The sequence below is a fragment of the Thermobia domestica genome, chromosome 15 (genome assembly GCF_964235325.1).
Source record: "Thermobia domestica chromosome 15, izTheDome1.hap1.1, whole genome shotgun sequence".
In the NCBI taxonomy this organism is placed as follows: Eukaryota; Metazoa; Arthropoda; class Insecta; order Zygentoma; family Lepismatidae; genus Thermobia; species Thermobia domestica.
Window position 1 is genome coordinate 78881620 of NC_137468.1, and position 22182 is coordinate 78903801.

Consider the following 22182-nt stretch of genomic DNA (forward strand, 5'->3'; position numbering starts at 1 on the left):
TTCACTGGAATTAATGTAACAAGTATACATCATAACACAGAATTGGGAAAATCTCGTCATTTAAGAGATTCCAAAGACTTTCTGCAATTTGTAAGCTGGTTACGAGAACATAACCCATTTGGTCAATCCAGAAGACACTTGATGAATCTTTCAAATGGTCTGGTAGCAGAATCATCAATTACATGCTATAGGGCACTAGAGATTGGGACAAACACAATGAAATCACTTGTAAAAAGTAATTTTTGCGAAGTCCGTACGCAACGGTAGAAGAAAATAGTTCCTTTATTGAAACTGACATCAATTGAGTTGAGTTGATTTTAGTTTAGCGTCCCTTTCAGCAGCGAGGCTATATGAGACGTGGACCTACTGATTAACGTGGAATCCGAACCACATGAGCTCCCGCCGGGAATCGAACCCGGGTCTCCCACGCCAAAGGCGCGTACGCTAACCGCTTAGTCACGGAGGAGCTCTGAAACTGACATCAAGTACGATAAAAATAAGTAATGAGAATCTTATATTGAAGTCCCCCAAAAAACTCTTCCACAGAATGGTATGTCTGCACGAAAGCAAAACAGAGTGGAAAGCATACTTTGAGTATTAACTGACAAGGATGCCTCCATCATTATTTGATTTATCACTGTTACAAAAAAGGTAACAAGTCTTCCATTGTAAATGCTTTTCATGCATAAAGTGAGATCCCAACTTCACCATACAATTCCTTCTGTTTTGATGGAGGAAATCTTCTACATTGTGTGATTTGTCCAAAACCAGCTACATTTGGTGAAATATTTGACTCGTATGTAACATATGTTGAGCGCCATTATGATAAAAATTATACAATGGTGTTTGATGGCTATCTAGATAAAGAAACAACAGAAAGAGCAGAGCAAGAACTACGAGCAGCTAAACGATCTTCTCGATACATCATTTTTGATGAACATACACCAACCACTATATCAGAGACAGATTTTCTTGCAAACAGAAACAACAAATGAGTTCTCTTCAATTTCTGATGTATGCCTTGAAAGCCAAAGGCTACTGTTCTTCAGGAAGAGGGTGATGCAGATACTCTCATTGTTAGGACTGCTCTGAATCAAGTCCAAAGTAAAACGACAACAGTTGTTGTCGGAAAGGATATGTACAGATCTACTTGTCCTTTTAGCTGCTTTAGTGCCTGAAGATTTTGAAGAGCTATGATTTCGCAAATCGGGAAAATACAACAGTTTACCAGGTACCTTTAACATATCAACACAAAATAGGAAAATTGGGAAGGCTCGTGAAGTTTTACTGTTTGCTCATGCCATGACTGGATGCAACACATCAGTAATATATAATAAAGGTAAAGTTAGATGACTCAGATTTCTTCAGAAGCATGAAGAATCAAAAAAAGCGATGAAAATATTCAAGGCAGGGAATGCCAAAACAGAAGCTATCAAAGCTGCTGGAGAAAAGTTTTTTATTAAAATTTTATGGATCGAAATGAAATACTAGACGAGTTGCGATATTTCAGGTACAATCGTACAGTGGTAAAAAAAAAAAAAAAAAGGTAGATACATCTTTACAACTGGCACGATTTCTTTCAACCAGCGCAGCTGCAAAGCAACATTCTTACAGGTTCAGGAATTGTTGGACTACTGATTTGGAACCGATCGATTGGAGTTGGAAAATGATAAGAGGACCATTCATACCTATTCCTCCTATAAAGAAAGCAGCTCCATCAGAACTGCTCAACCTCATTTCATGCTACTGCAAGGTAGGATGTATAAAAAGATGCTAGTGTGTACACTCAGGATTGTTGTGCTCAGCTATGTGTGGACAGTGTCACCTGCACTCCTTTTCTCCCCTTCTAAGTCAAGTATTTAAAAAAAAAAAAGCTGAAATATGTGTTAATTATTTTAAATGAGAAGTCCAAATACCAAATGTCATATCTCTAACCTTATAGACATCTTATTATAATAATTGAACGCTCCGCACCTTTCTCCTCCTATTTTTCTCCTCTTTTAGATTAAATATTAAAACACGTTGAAACATGCATTTAATTACTTTAAATGAAAAGTCTAAATACCGATTTTCATGTTGCTAAACTTAAAGAATTCCGAGATCTAAACATCTTATTATAATAATGGCAATCCTCACTTTTTCTCCTTGCACGTCGAATCATTCCTTAGTGGTACCTCATGTCATAAATACTATATACTTTAAAAATGTCAAGTTTCTAGCTTGAGCGGTTTGCGCGTTGATTAGTTTGTCACTGGTAAATCAGGAAGGACTTCTTTTGTACAAAGTATATATAAATTAAAAATAAATAAATAAATGATTGAAATCTTCCAGTTTTACGTCCAACGTTATAAATAAATAAAGTAAATAAAACTATTTGATTTTTTTTCTTGTTGTTGCAGATGTGAAGACCTGGAAGAAAGTCGAAGACGCTTGTTGTTTAGGGAAAGCGATAAAGACAGGAGAGCCATCTATCCAGCAACGACTTCTGTTGTCACAACGACTGCCACGACGACAGTGGCGGGAAGCTCAGCAACCGCAACAACCGTCACAGCCAATCAAATGTCACCAATTGCGTCTCCAGAGATAGTAAGTACAAGGTCAAATTTCTGTTTATAGTCCCAAGATTTCCCAATGGATATCCTACGGAGAACGTTTGGAGACCATAAGGCAAATAGAAACAAGAGCAGTTTCTTGTTTGTTTCCCCCCTTTTTTTAACCTTGTCTTTCATAGGTATAGCACACAGGCTCATATGTACTTGGCAACATTGTAAGGGCCACGCACCCTATCTACTTCACTCCAAATATTTTCAAATATTTATTTTGTTTAGTGAAGGGAGGCGTGTGGATGTTTTGTATGTTTCCTTGCGTGTCGCAAATTGTAGAACTGTTGGGAGGGGCATCTGATGAAGGTTCTATTAAGATGAAAGTATGCTAATATGACTTTACCAGTGGTGCCTACTCCCCCTTATGTCCATGACGCACCCCCCCCCCCAACTGTCTATACGTAAGTGTTCTTCTATAAAAAATAATCTTTTCGATTAACTTTTACACCCCCTCAAACATATTTATATAGATTTTTAACCGCCCCAAATATTTCGATGACGCAGTTTGCGTCATAGCCCCCCTTTGTGGGCACCCCTGACTTTACTCTGTATTTACATTACAGTATGTTAAAAAATACTTTTCTTTGGCTTTAAAATCTCACGATTATGCTCTGAGGTTTAGGGAAACGGTGGTGATGATGAACGAAAAATAGTGGAACGGAGAAAGTAGGGGAACCTTGAGAAAATTCACACGCACGGTGTTTGTTCACCAAGTATCAAAGATAATCAATAAAAGTATGCTTTCAGGAGGAACTAACCGAAAAAAAAACTTTTTTTTTTGTAAAATATACTAAAACAGATCACGCAGGACGTTTCAAAAGAGACATTATAGCTTTGTAAATTCATAAAAAAAATATTCAGACTACTTAGAGAGCTGGGTTTGGTGTCACCTCGTAGCAAAAGAAAAAAGAACGCTAAGAAAACGCAGGATTGATTACGTAGGAATGTTAATAAAGTTATGCTAGACTTGCAGTAGACGCTATAATGATTTTTTATATGTATCTGAAACTCCAATTTTAACAAAACATTTAAGCGAGTCATAAATGATAGGCCTAGAGCAAGGACCTTTCCCATGTTCAGTACGAATATTCCTTTGCAAAATCAGGCAGCAGAGAGCCAATGTCACCCGAATTTCAAAAATACATATGTTTTAAAGTAATATAGTAATATAAAAAGTTCGAAATTCTTATGTGAGTGGAGAATCTTTCACCCTCTTTAGTGATCGCAACGAGTCATGAAGCTTGACCTAAATGTATCGATTCCATCACCCAATAGAACGCGAGGGTGTATTCTGATCGTCAGCTCCATCCGTAAAATTTTACTAGTGTCGTCTCTCGTGCTATATGGAGAACATCTCCTGAGGGTACAGTGTTGTTGAAATGCCGCTGTGTTTCGTTTCTTAAGAATTTTTGGTACTATTGTTTCTATTCCTGTGTTATGTTTTTACTGTTATTATTGTTTTTATTCTCTGACAGTGAGAAAAAGAACTTGCTAGAAGTCTCGAGACGATACTGTATAGAACTTGTTTTCAGCATTAAAGTTACAAATTTCATATTCCCATTTTCAATAGAGCTTGACATCGTTTCAGTCTCTATTATTTTTCTGGCTGTTTCAGTCTCTATTTCTGGCCCACCAAAGTGATAAATGTACAAGAACTTGGCTCTATTTTTTTACATTTATTTTTGATGGATTGTATTTACCTAGGTATACTGATTTCAATGGATAAAATACGAGAATAATCCCAAAAACTAATTTCAATGGATACAATACGAGAATAATCCCAAAATTAAAGTCTCTAAAGCGCTAACACAGGGGAACTATTCGTGCAGCTGTTGGCAAACACTATTGTGTTTATTGGTTCCATCACTTCCAAACAAGCCTGCGCACAATTCGTTGAGACGCTCAATCTTGATTTAGATGCTATTTGTAATGGAGCTACTGTCAAGTGCGAAGTTCGCTTAGTTATTCGGCTTATCAAAGAAAAAAATGTGAACCAATTGAAATTCATCACCAATTGGCGGAAATGAGTGGCGAGTCGTATCAAAAACGTCCGCAACTGGTGTACAGCTGGTTACACTGAAATGCACTATGAATTTCCCTTCGCCACGTCGCTATGCAAACAAGAACAACAACAATCTCGTAAGTGGTGGCATTCCTTCTCCTCTAAGCGATGAGGTTCAACGCATGTTCAAACACATGACGGCGAGCTGGTATGACATGGGTACACAAAAACTGCCAAAGCGCCTACAAAAATACATTGACCAAAATGACTATTATGTAGAAAGTTATATACCGTATTTACTCGCGTAATTTTCGCACTTTTTTAGAGGAAAAAAGTTATTTTGAAACAAGGGTGCGTAAAGTATGCGGGGAAAAAAATTAGCCACATCAGTGAACATCATCTATTTTTTTCCCAGTCAAAATAACACGAAAATACCGGTACACGTTTTCTTTGCAGCAAGAATCGACAACAAACCACTAATTCTAAATTTGTAGAAAAATAACATTAAAAATTGATTAAGAAGTCGTGTGGTTTCTTACAAATCACTGTCAAATCCTCGCGTGCGCAAATTACGCGAGGAAAATAAAATATACAGAAAATGCCCTTCAAAATTGGGATGCGAAAATTATGCGAGGGCGAAAATTACGCGCGTATTTACGGTAAATGTGCAAGCTTTAAAATGATGTAAACGTTATAGAATATATTTTTCTTAACGTTTCTTTGTATTCCTTTAAAATAGAAGAAAAAGGACGTTTTACTTTTAGGATTATCCCCGTAACTTCGGTTGATCAACAGCGTTACGGAATTGATTAAATTTGTTAGCCGTGGGTCCACTGCATTGTTCAGAGAGAATGGACCCAATTGCATTTTTCAATGTGAATAGAGAGTTTATATTGTAAATTTTGCAAAATTATGTTCAAGTATTCGAATCCTGGACCATACTCAAGTCTACAGGGTTTGTCTGAAAAGTAATGCGACTGGTATCCACTCAGCGCTTCAGTCGCCGACAGCGCGATCCACGGCAGGGAGTTTATGGTGGGGGTCTATGTTATGCAATGCACTGGGCGGCAGTTCGGTCCAAGCTCTGACTCAGGGAGGAACACGCGTGGCTCAAAAGCTGTTTTTTGAGTTTTTGTCACTCTGGAACGAATCGTCAATATCGTTTTCTACAAAGAAGTCCTTACGCGCCTGCACAGAGCCATCAAACGGAAAAGACCGGAAACTGTCTATCGCTGGAAGCTCCACTACCCATACCGCCTTCATTGTGACAGCTTACCTGGTCCACTTTTCGGGTTGCCGTTGGAGTTACAACCTTTCCATAGTCACCGTACAGCCACGATGTGAGTCCACCAGACTCTTTTATGTTCTCCAAACCCTGATAGGTCACCATTTCGACGATGTTCCAGCCATCCAACGGGCTGTCACAGAGCCTTGACTTCCAGGGAATCTGTGCAGCGTGGGAATCGCATTGACAGCGGTATATCGACGCCCAAGGAGACTACTTTGAAAAATTTTAACAATATGTACCGAAAGGATCAATATTATTTTTTAAAGTCTCAATACTTTAAAAACAAACCCTGTATTTCGTAATGTAAAGTGACACAACCTGACTTTTAACATACCGTAAAAACAACATATTGCTCAATCTCTGTATAATGACCATACTTTATTCCTTGACAATTCAGGATACTACTACACATGGATTCAATCCTGGCTAACCGTGTCGGCCTTCAAACGACACATATGAAGCATAGACATATGCAAATAACTAGAAACTGTGAAAACCACATACTGTCGCACACCAACAGCCCATTACCACAAATCACACCACATCATTGTGGTGAATGCCTGATTCCTTCGTGTCAAACAGCATTTCATATTTTGAAAGGAAACAGACATTAAGCCATGCCTAAACGCTGAAACAATAAACAACAGTTGCACATAACTTGCCCATTCCCACGGTTTATGTTCAATTTACAAACACTTCTCATCTAACAGAGATTCCAATTTCCCACAGGAACATTTCTCAATTGAAGGTAAATAGTTCATGTGCTGTATAGAAAAGATTTATTCTATTAGGAGAGAAGTATGCTTATTTTTGAAACAGGGATGTGTCCATCCTTCCCACTTCCAAAGCCTTGGGAGCATTCCCCTAATTTTAATTATTCTCCTCGAAAACATTTACAATTCTCCCCTCAAAATTACCATTCTTTACCCCCCCCCAAATTACCATTCTTACCCCCAGTTACCATTCTCCAACCCTCAAATTTATCATTCTCCAGTTTGATTGTACTATTTTCATTGAAAAATATGTTCTCCAAATAATATTATGGCCACAATCTACCCTCTAAAACTTGCTTGTGGACACATCACTGCTTAAAACTATTCAAATTGCGACGGGTGATCAGAAAGTAAGGTTACAGCGCCTGCAATGAAACGTCCTATATATTATTTCAAACAACCAATACAGCCAGCAGATAGTACATACATTACGTTGTTTTTGACATAGCCTTCATATCGGTTCAGGCACCTGTCGCATCAAGGGATGAGTCTGAATATTCTCTTCTGGTAAATTTGCTGTCCTTGGATGTTCAGCCACGTTGTCACGAAGTGTTTCACCTTCTCGCTTGAAGCGAAGCGGCGGCCTCCTACGCTTCCGAACAACATTCCCGATTCTGCCATCAGATGCCATAACGTGATCAGTGATGCCAACCTGGAACAATATAAAATCCCATGTAGAGATGCAAAAAAATCCCTTTTTACCTGTGAATTTCCCACGTTATACTAATTAAAAGTATGCTGTAATATTAAAAATTAAATTTCTTTGTGTTAGTCACTTTTTGCAATATCTAAATGAATAAGCCGTAAATTTCGATCTTCTCGAAAAATCCCATATATGCTGCTTATTATCCCTTTCGGAGAAAATAAGGTCAAAAACTCCCACGATATGGGATTTTCCCCACAGGTTGGCATCACTGAACGTGATCCTTCTGTTGTCCTGAATCAGCTCCTCTACGTGAGCTTGTTCAAAGCTGCTGATACCATGCTGAGTCGATCACTGCGTTCCTCGTCGGTGACATTTTCTCTATCAGCCACAAACTTTTGACACCATTCTGCAACATAAACCTCTACCAGCTGCCGGTGAAGTTCAGCCGCGGTTACATATTTCGCCCACACAAATCGAATACCTGAGCGGACTTCTTCGCGAGATCAGTTTTCCAACCGGGTCGCCATTTTTGTTCAACTACAACTAATGCAGTACAGTTCCCAACTCCATGTATTAGAACTACCGCCAGTGTTGCCACACTTAGTACAATTGTACCAAATTCAGCCCTTTTTGTCATTCATCGGCCCGTTGGTAGCACGCTGGCATTTTCAGCCCTTTTTGTGAAAAAGTTAATACAATTCTACCAAATTCAGCACCACTTAACAAATAATTGTCACATTTTCAAAAGTGTCAGTAAGACTTTTCCTACATTTCACGTTACTCATACTGCTGTTGAACATTCATCCTGTGACGTTGCACCGCATAAAACTAGAACTTTTTGTGGAAAATTCGTAATTCGAACTATACCGGCAAACAAATGACGATAGAAAGGCGCAACAATTTATATTTTAATATTTTATTATAACGTACTGTTTATACACAAAATCGGAGATGATTGATTTGTTCCCCGTTTGATATATTTTTTCATATATGGCAATAATACAGTTTTGGTTTTTTGGTCACTTCGAAATAGAGGCGTATTTGGTTTCCTTGCAATACACACCGAAGATGATAACTGATTTCCCTCTTAATTTGCGGCCTCTGTTATAATTGCTACGTGCGAGAAAAGTTTTATCTACTTCCACGCTTGTTCGGGGCCTTCCTATTTGGATGTTTTCAAAGACTAATTTTTAAAAAGAGCACTTTCTTGATTTGGACTCTTGAAGATGGGGGAAGAGTTCTGGAACTTTACCACTTTCATGTTATAAAATCATATATTACACTGGTATAAAATAATGAATTCAGCCCTTTTTGTTTCAATTTGGTACTATTTTTCAGCCCACTTCAGAGCTAGGACTGTGGCAACACTGACTACCGCACACTCTTCGTTCCTTTATAACAGAGGAACTCCAGGAATATCGAGCTCGTAACCTTAGTTTTTGATCCTCCCTCGTAGATGATTAATTGTTTCGATTCGTCACTGCCATCATCTTTTAATGTTTCTACTCCCGCCATCTATCGAGAGAAAACCTTCCCGGAGTCCTAAAATGTCAGACTCCTTAAAAATGTACCTAGAAAAAGATAAAAGATTTATCTATAAATGAGTGGCTTGGACAGCCATAATGGTATGACACAGTTTTTAACTGTCGAGTAAACTGAGAAAGATGGTTGACCTTTCCGATGCAAGTCAATATATTTACACATACCAAGCAAGCTTCTCTTGCGTTCTGCAGGTTCATCTCCTAATTAAAAATACCTTCATATTTTTCCGTGGCACGATCACAATTCATTCCACCTAATAACTTAATTTCACCGGAAGTGGTACTTACCATCATGTTGGCCCGGGTCGCTCATAGAGTGTTCCAGGAGAAAGGGGCAATATTTTCAGAAATGGTAATATGTGTGATTCTAAGCACAAAAGTTCATATGAGCATAGGTCCAAAATCTCAACGGTTTGAGAACTACAGGTTGTGAATTATTTTTGTGAACATGTTGCATATTGTTCACCCTGTAAATACTCTACAGAGGTGAGATATAGCGGATTTGAAAGGGGATAGAATGACCTTTCCAAAGGTATGCAACATGTGGCAGTAGTGTCTTTGGAATGGAAGCTATTGAGGGAAATTTGGGAAAGTTAAGGTTATATAAAGAAATTGGATAGCAACACTGATTCCCAAATATCCCTCAATATCTTATCTGCCAAAGACACCACTACCACATATTGCATATCATTGGAAAGACCATTCCATCACCTTTCAAATTCGCTATGTCTTACCCCTGTAGAGTAACTCCATGTGAATAAGATGAATAAGGGAGCCCTCTCTGAAATTGTTTCTAAACGTCCAGCATAAAATTCAGTTTAACAATGCTTTATTCAGATTATTGTTAATCGTCTAGTATGTGCATTGTGAGTAGCACCCTTTCAAGAATTGTTTCTGGTCTTTTGAGTGGACGAAACAAAAGTAATCCTTTGAGATATTGTTGGACTAGGCCTGTAGGCAAGGAATAACTAAATTAGTTTTTTTTATAGATGTTTAGACTAAAAAATCAGGACACCCTATGGAATTTACAGTATTGTCATAGTTATGCACTTGCTTTTTATTTATTTATTTATTTATTTATTTATTTATTTATTTATTGAAATACCAGAATTAATTAATAGGCCAACACTCACCAAAAGTTAGTAATACACCGAAAAAAAATTGTAATTAAATTGCCAAACATGAATGTAAAATTATTTTCCCTTCATTTTGTAAGTTGATATACATTTCCTTAGATTAAATTACAAAATTTACTGGTTTTTTTTTACAAATTTACAGTAAATTTATAAGAAAGTATGACATTTTTATTGACAAAAATGTAATATTACATCATTTCATATTAGTAATTTTATTTTATAGGTGTAAATTGATTTGCGTAGCGGAGTGTCAAACATATTATCACCGTTTTCTGTAAATTTACCTATGAAATTTTTTACAGTGTAGAGAGTAGAAAACTCGTATAAGTTGAGTATCGATGACTAATAAAGTGATTTTTTAAGAAAGAAATATCCCACAAATGATATTAACTTGTTTTAGATAAAAGCCGGGACATTTGGAGTTTTGAACAATTTTCCAGAAACGAATGATGCCCCAACTAAATTTGAGACTGTTCCAAGTCAACGGGGACGTCTGGGAGCTCTAAGCTAGAAACAGCTGACTCCCCTTGCGACCATTTCCATCTAGTGACGATACTAAAGGGGGTGTCATTGGTGTTCCCCAATGATGTTATCTGCCTCCAGACATGTTTATTGTATTGTTGGTTAAGTAATATAAAATACAAAAAAATCGCTTTTCCTCCCAAAAAACGCTTGCCCTTCAAGAAATTAAAGCTAGCGACGTCACTGGCTTCACCCCACCTGAAATTTCCAAATAGCTTTATGTCTACTTAATTAGCTCATAAAGGACAATTGTATTTCGTACTTACATTTATGCACTAAAAAATTATGTAAGAGTGTAAGAAAAACTAAGTAAGCCATCGCTATTAAATTATATTTGCTCTCTGTCTTAGTCTTGGTGGCTGTGGATTTGTCTTAAACCCCCAATAGGAAATGAAATGAAATCTTTCAGTTGTACGTCCTACGATTATGCCGGCTAGGCTAAAGGAGATGGTGATGATGAGAAATGAATGAAATGGTGGAATGAAGAAAGTGGGAGGAAACGGGAGAACCCCGAGGAAACCCACGCACACGGTTTTTGTCCACTTCAAAGTTCACTTGGCGGGAGTAGGGTTTGAACCCGGGACCCCATGCACCAGAGGTAAACGCTCTACAACTGAGAAACCGCGGCCTCTACCCCCAGTAGGAATGGGAACACCTTTTCAAAAATGGTTGTTGAAGAAAAATGAATGGAATCTCTTGAAGATTACTTGTTGAAGGTTCAACAAATGAATCCGAGACCTCTTTTTAGAATTTATTTTGAAGATTCAAGAAGAAACTATTTAATCTTATTAATGAAATATACATTTCGGGAAAAGTACCATGAGACTTCGAGAAAAGCATATTAATCTCTATCCCGAAAAAAAGGCGAACGTAAATGCGAAGAACACAGAACGATAAGTTTGCTTTCCCATGCATCAAAAATACTGTGCAAAGTTATCGCATAACGAATGGAAGGGAAAATCGAAGAACGGTTATCGGAGGATCAGTTTGGACTCAGGAGAAAAAGGGGAACAAGGAAAGCAATACTAGTCTACGGTTGATCATGGAACAGCACATCCAAATTAACATTCCAATTGTTATAGCATTTGTAGATATAGAAAAAGCTTTTGACAATGTAGATTGGAATATCATGTTCAGAGCGCTGAAGAATCTGAAGGAGGACTACAGAAACAGAAGAATAATATACCAACTTTACAGGAACCAGACAGCTGTTATAGGAAGAAATCAGAAGGAAGCTAGAATAAGCAAAGGAGTAAGGCAAGGATGTGGACTTTCATCTCGTTTGTTCAACGTCTATATAGAAGAGGCTATAAAAGAATGCTTTGATAAAAACGAGAAAGGCGTAAAAGTAAATGGCTAGGTTTTCAGCACAATAAGATTCGCTGATGACATAGTACTGATAGTGGAGAGCGAAAAGGACTTGCAGGAAGCACTTTCAAACTTGAATGACCAACTGGATAAAACATGCAAAATGAAGATAAATAAGAAGAAAACCAAAGTGATAAAGTGCACAAGAGCAGGACAGGAAACGGCAAACGTATGGCTAGAGGGAGAGGAAATCGAAGACGTTAAAACGTTCCCCTATTTAGGAAGTCTAATATCCTCGGACGAAAGAAGTTAAAAAGACGTAAGTTCCAGAATAGCGCAGTCTAAACAAGTATTCAATAAGAAAAGAGAGCTGCTAGCAAGGGCGCTCATGTTGTAGTTTCCAAGGGGGTAAGTATAAGCAACGTTTCAAATATAGTTTCAAGTTTTGCTTTAACTAATGTAAAAATTCTATTAGGTTTTCGATATTCCCAAGTACAATTTCCTCTTAGAGGGGCGAGCGTTCCACCTTGTCCCCCTTGATGGGCACCCTTGACTGCTAGCATCAAGAAATGTGTCGTTGAACGTTTGGAAACGATTTATTAAGACCCTAGTATGAAGCGTGGCGCTTTATGGATCAGAGACGTGGACATTGAGGAAAACTGAAATATCAAAGCTGGAAGCATTTGAAATGTGGTGTTGACGCAGAATGCGCATATCATGGACGGAAAGAAAAAAGGACGAAGACGTACTAAAGGAAGCTAATGAAGGACGAAAGATCATGAAGATAATAGGAAAAAGAAGAAACAGCATGCTTGCCCATCTTGTTCGGCACTCCGATTGGATCATCGTACTGATAGAGGGAAAGGCAGAAGAAAAACCAGGAAGAGGAAGGTCAAGAATTTAGATGCAGTTACGAAGAAGAGACCGTATCTAAGTATAAAACAGCTTTCCCAAGGGAGAGAATTTTTTTAAAATTTCCATATTGCCTACCAACCTATGGTTGAGGTGAACAACAAGATCTTGAGCTCGTCGTGTCATATGCCAGAAGAATTGGAGAATTCTCCTGGTGACTCGAGAAGAGAGACTCTCAGAAATTTTGAGTTACTCAGTGATCGATAGGTGATTAGTCCTTGCTGTCCAAGGTATATGGAATATTCCACGGCAACACATTCCATATGCACCAAGTCGTTTTTTATCTGATGTCTTCGTCCAAGTTCCACATCTGTACGAGAAGACTAGAACACTAGTGTTTCGACCAGACGAACTTTGTATTGTTTCTGATTGCTCACTTCTTCCATATCTTCGTTAGTTTTTGCATTGCAACACGTCCAGGTATGATCCTTCTTGTGACCTTTTTTTCTGTATTTTCTGTCACTGACTGTTGATCCCAGGTAGACAAAGTCATGTACGATTTCCAACTCGCTCAAACAGCCTGTGAGTTGTACATTTACTGTTCGCTCGATTATCATTATCTTGGATTTACAAAGGTTGTAGTTTTAGTCCGTAATGTACTAACATTCTTCACTCTTGAGTGCATTTCTGAGAGCTATGTTTCACTGGTAGCAATTAGTGTTATGTAACCAGCAAAGCGCAAATTCCTGATTTTTATTGCAGCAATTGACAAGCCACCCGGCCAATTATCAAATAATATATTCACTGTAGATGTTGTACAGTTCAGGAGATAATATATACTCTTGTCCAACACTACGAGACGAGCTGAAGTATTTTGAGGAAACTCCATCTACTTTGATGGCTGCTCTTTTGTGATTGTAGAGACTTTCTATATCTGTTAATTCAAATGTGGCAAAACACCAGCATTGTCCAGTACTTGCCACAACTTGCTCCATGCAACGCAGTAAAAGGCTTTCTTATAATCGAGGAATCAAATAAAGACAAAAACATAACATTCTCGAGCCTTTTCTATTATTTGTCTTAAACGGTCTGCTCCCATGTTCCTTTACTTGCTACAAAATCTGCTTGTTCACTAGATATCTGAAACTGTATGCAATATTTCAAACGCTGATTTAGTGTGTGTAAGAAAATTTTGCTTGCTTGAGAAATCAGTGCGCTGGTACGATAGCTGGAGCATTTTCTAGTCGATCTAGTGCAGTAGAAGAAATATTTTGTCCAATCTTCTTGCCATTTGCCACTATTCCATATTCCATTACAGAAGTAATGGAATACATCCACACCTTTTTCATCCATTTCTTTAACCATGTCACTTGCTATATACTAAATACCAGGAGCCTTATTATTCCTCTGATGTTAAACTTCATTACGCAAAATTGTAGGTTCCATTTTGAGACTTTCTTTAACTGCTACTGTGTTCATGATGTTATCTTGTACTAAATATAAAGTTTCGCATACTGTTTCAGCCTTCCGATTACTGTTTCTGTGTCTTCAGAAAGGACACCATTTACATCTTCCATCATCAGTAGTGGTTTAGACTCCTGACTGATGCTGTATGCTTTCAAAACGAGTTATCATTTTTGGTTACGGCCTTGATGTTGTTCGATCTCGATGCATACATTGTGGATATGTTGGAACAGATCATTCCTGCATCTTCTTTGGATCTCTCAATGTCTTGAATGTATGGAGATCACTGAAGTACTTGTCTTTAATTACGTTTCAACATAAATACCATACCTGTTGAGACATTTATCATAACGATACACTATATTGTGTATTACGATGTCGAAGCACGATCCTTCTTCTTCAATTGAAGGTTTATGTCCCGTTCAACACCGAAGCTACATTAGACGTTGATCTACTGCTTAATGTGAGATCTAAACCACATTAGCTTCCAACGAGAATAGAACACGGATCTTCCCGAAGACACATACGGTAATCACATAGCCATGAAAATGATCCTAGAAGAACGATGCTGCCTGTGATCAAACTCTAGTAACACCTTGCTTGACTGCATCATCGTTCGTAAATGTCTGGCCAGAAAGAATTTTCAAGTGCAAAAAAGAGTTGAAAATCAGATACAGAGGTGTAGATTATTCAGTGGATGAGGAAATGTTTTCGAGTCAAGGTTAATAGGGAGTTATGGAATAGCAGTCACTTTATGAGGACGAGCATTCCCGTAAATAAAAACAATGCTACGCTTAATATGCCACATCGCTTGTTTTGGATTTTGGAACACAATAACAACAGGAAAGCGGTTAGACATAACATTGTAGGTAAGCTAATTGCCAAATTCAAGAAAACGAGAAGCGTGTCGAGACCAGATTACATCACTTTAGACAGTGAGTTCTGACTAAATTTCAAAGTGCTGTAGCATATCAGATATCATATTGCCTTTAGACTATGAGTTATAACTACAACTCTACAACTCTAAGATTCAAGAAGGTTACCTATCAGATTTCTAAAGCTCAAGGTAAAAAATCAACCACCACCAATGATCTTAGGCTATGAGCTGTGACTAAAGTTCAAAGTATTGTTTCATATTAATCAGGTATTGAACATTCAAACTTCGCGCCTCATACTAAAATTTTGTTTATCACAATTTCCAAATTTAAAGGATGCTCCTCTCTCGATATACCTAAGTCTTCGAATTAACCATATCATTATATGTTCAATAAGGTCAATAATCTCCGTCAATTGTTTACCTTAGAAAGAAATAAGCAGAACCAACTGTTGTCTAGAAGTTTGTCATTTGATAACTCCCAAACTTTAGAGGTACCACAACAAATTTTGAAAAGGAAATGAATCCCTGTACACTACCATATATTCATACTTCATCAAGGTCAATCACGTGCTACAACGTATTGCTTATGTTTATATTTTGGCCCATAGGCTGGAATATTCAAGACCAATGACGTAATTTCATTTTGACAATTCTAAAATTTAAGCAAAGTGATCCTCCCAAAGTTTAAGAAGAACGTATCAATGTGCCAATGTCCTGACCACGTGATCATACTAATATTTGACTATGATTTACCCAAAGAAGGGGATACCATCCAATTTTAAGAACAATTACCAATCATTGATTTAACAATAAGGAATGTATCCCTCCCAAAATTTAAGATTGGTGCACAAATATACCTGGGTCTTATGAAAAAAGTAATAAATCCTGTACTCATTCAATAATAAAGCCGTATCAAAGAAGATAAAATAGGTCAAAATCTTCGAAATTTGAATATTTGTCTATAAGAGGGACACCAACATTTACAAAGGGTTCTAGAGAATTTTGTTACTGAATTTTGTTATTTGGTAATTCCCAAATTTAAGAAATGGTCCTATGTACTCAACAGATTTTAAAAAGTGAGCATCTGGTATAAAGGAAAAGGATCCCTGTACACATCCATATAAGGTGTTAAATCCTTATCAAAAGGGTTCAATTACTTCCAAAATTTACATTTTTGACAATTTTTTTACTCATGAAAGGGCTGTCTTGCTCTGAAAGGATGTTTTCTTTTCCGGTATCATCCTTATCTGAGACTCTTTGGACTGCCATTACGAAACCTTCTTCTTCCGAACAGGTTGACTCAGGTAAGAAATCTGTCAATAGATGGCACCACCTACTGCTGATCGTTCTGCTCAGTGGCGATGTTCACTTCAATCCGGGACCCAGTGAGGGCCATGCCCTTTCTATCTATTATCAAAACGTTCGCTCCGTTAAAAACAAAGTGGCTGCGAAATTCATTTAACTGCACTTTTAGAATATAACTGTTTAGTTTTTACTGAAACTTGGATGACTAAATTTCTTGATTATGAACTGCCATTCTCCGACAGCTTTACTATATACAGACGGGACAAGGGTTCATGTGGTGGTGGTGTAATGATATGCGTGAACTCTAAACTAAAAAGTAAGGAACGTAAAGACATACAGTAAAGACTATAAAATCTTATGGGTTGAAATTAACGTTTCAAACGGTCCAAAACATCTCATAGGTTGCTTTTATCGACCACACAAAAACTCTCCGTTGTACATATTGGAAGCTTGTCGTGACTCCATGATTGCCGCCGTAGCAGACTGCAATGCAACTCTTCTTGGAGATTTCACTCTCTCCATTGACTGGCTTTCCCCTACATATAGTGTCCCAGATTCTAAAAACTATAATAATGACTCTTGGTTTTTAGACAATTTTATACATGATCTTGGATTAGCACAGCATAATATGCATCCTACTAGGGGCAATAGTAACCTGGACTATATTGTGTCAACTCAAAAATCAATGATTGTGGTCCCAAAGTTAAACTTTTTCCCATCAGATCACGACTCTCTCAGTGTGTTTTTCCCTCACATCAAACATGAAATATCTCAACGTCAAAAATTAGTGAATTCTTTACTCCAGTGGAAAAAAGCCCCTTGGGATGAAATACGTCAAGCTCTTTATATTTTCCCATGGTGCTTACTTGCCTCAGACTCAGTTGATGATGCAGCTGACTTATTTGCTGACGTCATTCAGTCTGTAGTTAAAGACTTTGTGCCTTTTCGAAAAAGACCTTCTTCAAAGTTTTCCCCCGTGGTTTGATGAGGAACTAAAGTGCATACTTCGCAACAAAAAAAGTGCATGGAAGCTATGGAAGGATTTTCCCAGTGAGTATACTTACAAGAACTTTACAGATATTAGAAGACATAGTAAATATCTTATGAAAAGAAAGTATGAAGAGTACATTGAACACTCACAATTGATACACGTAAAAACCCTAAACGTTTCTGGACCCTAATAAACAATCGAAGAAATAATTCTCGCATACCGACAGAACTGACCTACAAAAATGCTTGTGTCAATAAAGAAGACAGGGCAAAGGTATTTAATGAATATTTTGCTAGCAGCTTTGCTTCATCCCCTCCCACGTCTCCTTCCTTCCCCTACCCTCTTCACCTGTTTGTTCTGAGTCTTTGTCTTCTATCAGTACCACACCATCTGAAGAACTCTCTCTTCTCTTGTCATTGCCCGAACGGCGCGCCTTAGGGCCAGATAATATATATACTTGGTTCCTACGCAGTGTTGCTAGTTCTCTTTCTCAACCGCTTTCGGTTTTTACTAAATCGCTTTTTCGCAGAAGGTGTCTTTCCCACCAGTTGGAAGAGAGCTAATATCACGTCTGTTCATAAGTCTGGTAAAAATAAAAATGATGTGTCCTCTTATCGACCTATTTCCTTATTATCTCCACTGTCACTTGTTTGTGAAAAGATAATCAAAAACAGGCTTTTTCAATTTGTTGCTCCATTTATAAACTCCTCACAACACGGCTTTTTGCCAGGAAAATCTTGTCTTACTAATTTATCAGTTCTTCTGTCCGATGCTGTGGACAGCATCTCAGAAAATTCTCAATTCGACATTTTGTATTTGGACCTGTCTAAGGCTTTCGATTCTCTTCCACATCATCTTCTATACAAACTCAGTTCTAGATTCAATATACATGGTAAGTTACTTAGTCTTCTAGAAACATATATCAGTAATAGGACACAACGAGTTTCAGTTTCAGGTTACTTTTCTGACTTTATGCCCGTAACTTCTGGAGTTCCTCAAGGCAGTGTTCTAGGTCCACTTCTATTTTTATTATACATGGACGATTGCCTTATTTGTTCACAAACAGCTCTACCAAAATTCTTCTATTTGCTGATGATTGCAAACTCCACAGACAAGTTAAATCAGAGTACGATGCTCTTGTTCTTCAACATGATGCTTCTATTCTTCTCAACTGGTGTAACTCTTGGAAACTTAATTTAAACATCGAAAAATGTGCTTCTCTCACGATTTCTCTTTAAAAAAAAAAGACCCTATAAATCACATCTACAAAATTGGTCATCAGAACATAAATCCTCCTTGGTGTTATCATTGACAGTAAGCTTACTTTTGTGGATCATATAAACACAATATCTTGTACTGCTATGAGAAAGCTAGGACTCCTTTATCGCTTTACTGACATAAAAAATCCTAATTCCTTAAGCTTATTCTACAAGTCATATGTTGCTCCCACTATTGAGTACTGTTCTCCTATCTGGTCTATGGCCTGCCCTACTCATCTGAAAAAATTAAATTATGTAATTAATTTCTTTGTAGCCATTGTATCCTACCGAATATCTCACCTTCGAACACTTCCCAAAAATGATGTTTTAAAATTTCTCAAAATCAAACCTCCCCTAGTGAGAAACAAAATTTCTGACCTAATATTTTTGCATAAAATTGTAAATGGCCATATATTATGTGAACAGTTATTAAGTCAGATCAATTTTCGCGTACCCGCTAGAACAGCACGATCTAGTGATCTCTTTTACACTCGAGCTGCGAGAGTTAATATTGTCCAAAGGTCCCTTCTAAACCGAATTTTTAGCATGTATAATAAGTTACCAAAAACTGTAGACATATTTTTCAAATGAGCATACCTTCAAATCATCTATAAATAAACTATCTTTGTAATGTTACCATTGTACTGTACTATCTAGATTTCAAATTGTTATTCTATTGTTACATAATTGTTAAAATGTTTCAGTGTAAAATGGCCTAGTGCTTTATCTGACACCTATTATAAATAAATAAATAATGATATTTGTTAGGGCCCTGTATCAGTATACCAAATTGGTCAATTCCTGAACTTTAAGGGATGGGTCAATGTACCTCTACCAATTTTAAGATGAAAGCATCAATGTCCTCATGCCTTATAAAAGAAAAAAGATCCCTGAACACATTCATATGTTCATATAAAATAATAAAGCCCTCATTAAAAATTTAAATTTTTGGCAATTTTTTATCCATGAAAGGAAATGAATGGACCACCCACATTTATGGTGATACATCGGGTCCTATAGTACTATATTAAATGTTTAAATTGGTCAATCACCAAAGGGGGTCAATAACCTACGAAATTTGATTTTTTCGGTAATTTTTTACCCATAAAAGGGAACGAGATGGACCACACAAATTTATAGTGGTACATATTGAGGTCCTATACTATTATACCAAATGTTAAAATTAGACAATTTCCAAAATTTAAGGGGTGGGCAAAGGTACCCCTCTCAAATTTTAAGAAGAGTGCATCAATCTACCTATGTCTTATGTAAGAGAATGAACCCCTATACATGCCCATATAACCATTTAAGGTAATAGTACATCATAAAAGAGGATAAATTAGGTCAAAAACCAAACACGTGGTATAACGTATTGCTTACGTTTCTATTTTGGCAATTTTTTACCCATGAAAGGAACGAGATGTACCACCCAAATTTATTTTGATGCATATTAGGGTCCCATACTATTATACCAAATGTTTAAATTGGGCAATTTCCAAAATTTACGGGGTGGGCCAAGGTAGCCTTCCAGAATTTTTAAAGGGGTGAACCAATATACACATGTCTAATAAAAAAGAATAAACCCCTATACACGCCCATATAGACATATAAGTTAATAGGACCTCATCAAAGGGGATTAATTGGGTCAAAAACCGAATACGTGGTACAACGTATTGCTTACGTTTATATTTTGACAATTTTTTATCCATGAAAGGGAACGAGATGGACCATCCAAATTTATAGCGATACATATTATTGTTCTATACTGTTATACCAAATGTTTAAATTGGACAATTTCAAAAATTTAAGGGTGGGCCAAGGTACCCTCCCAAAATTTTAAAGGGATGAATTAATGTGCCCATGTCTTATGAAAGGGAATGGACCCCTGTACACTCCCATATAACCATATAAGGTAATAAGACCTCATTAAAGGGGATAAATTGGATCAAAAACCTCCGAAATTTGAATTTTTGGCAATTTTTTACCAATAAAAGGGAACGAGATGGACCCCAATACCAATAGAGGTACATACCCTGGTCCTAGGCTACCATACCAAATTTTTAGATTTGGCAATTTCCAAAATTTAAGGGGTGGTCCTATGTACCTCTGCCAAAATTTAGGGGACGGGTCAAGGTACCCCTGCCCAAATCTAGAGGCGGTGGTCCTAGGTACCCCTAGGTCATTGACCCTGTGCCAGGGGCATTTACCTTTGACCTATGACGTCACAAAGCTCGGGGTCAAAGTCCAAAGTGAGATCAACTGACCCCATTACTACTCATGCACTTCCATTCTATAAAGTACCACCTCGAAAAGTTTATAATCATGTTGCGAGAATCACACCCGGCCATTCCAGAGATACACAGATCACTCAATTTCACGGAAATCTCAAATTCATGCTTAAAAGGAGTTACGCAACAACAATCTCGGAAATTCTGGAGATGTCTGTGTAACTTCTACCATCAAATACTACAAAATGTTGGGCTCCTAGATACACCTCAATTCACGTACAGAATGTCAACACAACATTAAACTTTGGAGAAAAGATATATAAGCACAATGTAGGGTCAGTCAAACCAGTTCCTGTCGTATTATGCGGCGCAACAAGTGGCACCCATAGAAGTTGCTATTCCTGTGTCACTCTATGAGATTGTCCAGGTAGACGAATGAAATTTAATGAATAAGCAGCACCATGGAGATTCCACCGTTAACCGTAGCATATTGTTCACCGTCAAAGTAATCCTCTACGTCATTAATAAAGTCAATCGCTAAACTTTGTAGTATTAGAGTGATGCGAATTCCCCTTGGACCAACTTTTTCAAGTTACAGTGTGGGGGATGGGGGGGGGGGAAGTGCGGTCTGGCTTTGCATTTGGGATCCAAAATCTTTGTTTCTATTTGCATCGAAGGATTCTGATGCTGTATATTGCTATACTTCCGACGTTCTCTCAGTTTTGATGGAGATATGTGTATTTCTCATCTTTCAAGACAACATTACTTCCCCAGTATTGCACTTGCGTACATTAATGGTTGGTCGATATTCCTAACAAATCTTGCTTGACTTTTGAATTCATAGGGGTCTGCGGTGGCTCAGTGGTAGAGCGTTCACCTCTTGTGCATGAGGTCCTTGGTTCAATCTCAGCTCGCGCCAAATGAACCTCGTGGTGGACAAACACCGTTTATGTGGGTTTTCTCGGGGTTCTCCCATTTCCTCCCACTTTCTTTATTCCGGCATTTCCTTCATTTCTAATCATCATTGTCTCCTTTAGTCTAGCCGGCATAACGTAAAACTTAAAGATTGCATTGCATTTCATTTCATTTTGAATTCATAGGTACGTCTAGTTCGAACCAACAAAAATTACGGACTTCAGAAGATTATAACTTAAATTGTTTATGATCTAACTATAATTTTACATTAAGTATTACTAAGTTAAAACATTACTAAGGATTAGGAATTATATTTCTGAGCTTTCGGCATCTATGGCCATGTTAGTCCATTACGTATGAGGGATGACATTCCTCGGCAATCACACTGTACGGGTTATTGCGGAGAAAGAAAGAAATGGAGAAGGAAGTGAGGTCCTGAGACCATTATGTGAAGTACCTTCCCACATTTGTC

At 37.6% G+C, this 22182-nt stretch overlaps 1 protein-coding gene across 1 annotated transcript in view; it reads left to right on the top strand.

Moving 5' to 3' along the window:
- LOC145671539 (uncharacterized) overlaps nt 1–22182 on the top strand; it is a 936709-nt gene that overhangs the window by 855352 nt on the left and 59175 nt on the right. The window contains exon 5 of the mRNA XM_081740728.1: nt 2400–2586. Within this exon, the coding sequence (XP_081596854.1) occupies nt 2400–2586 (187 nt within the window). The remainder of the gene's footprint in view (nt 1–2399; nt 2587–22182) is intronic.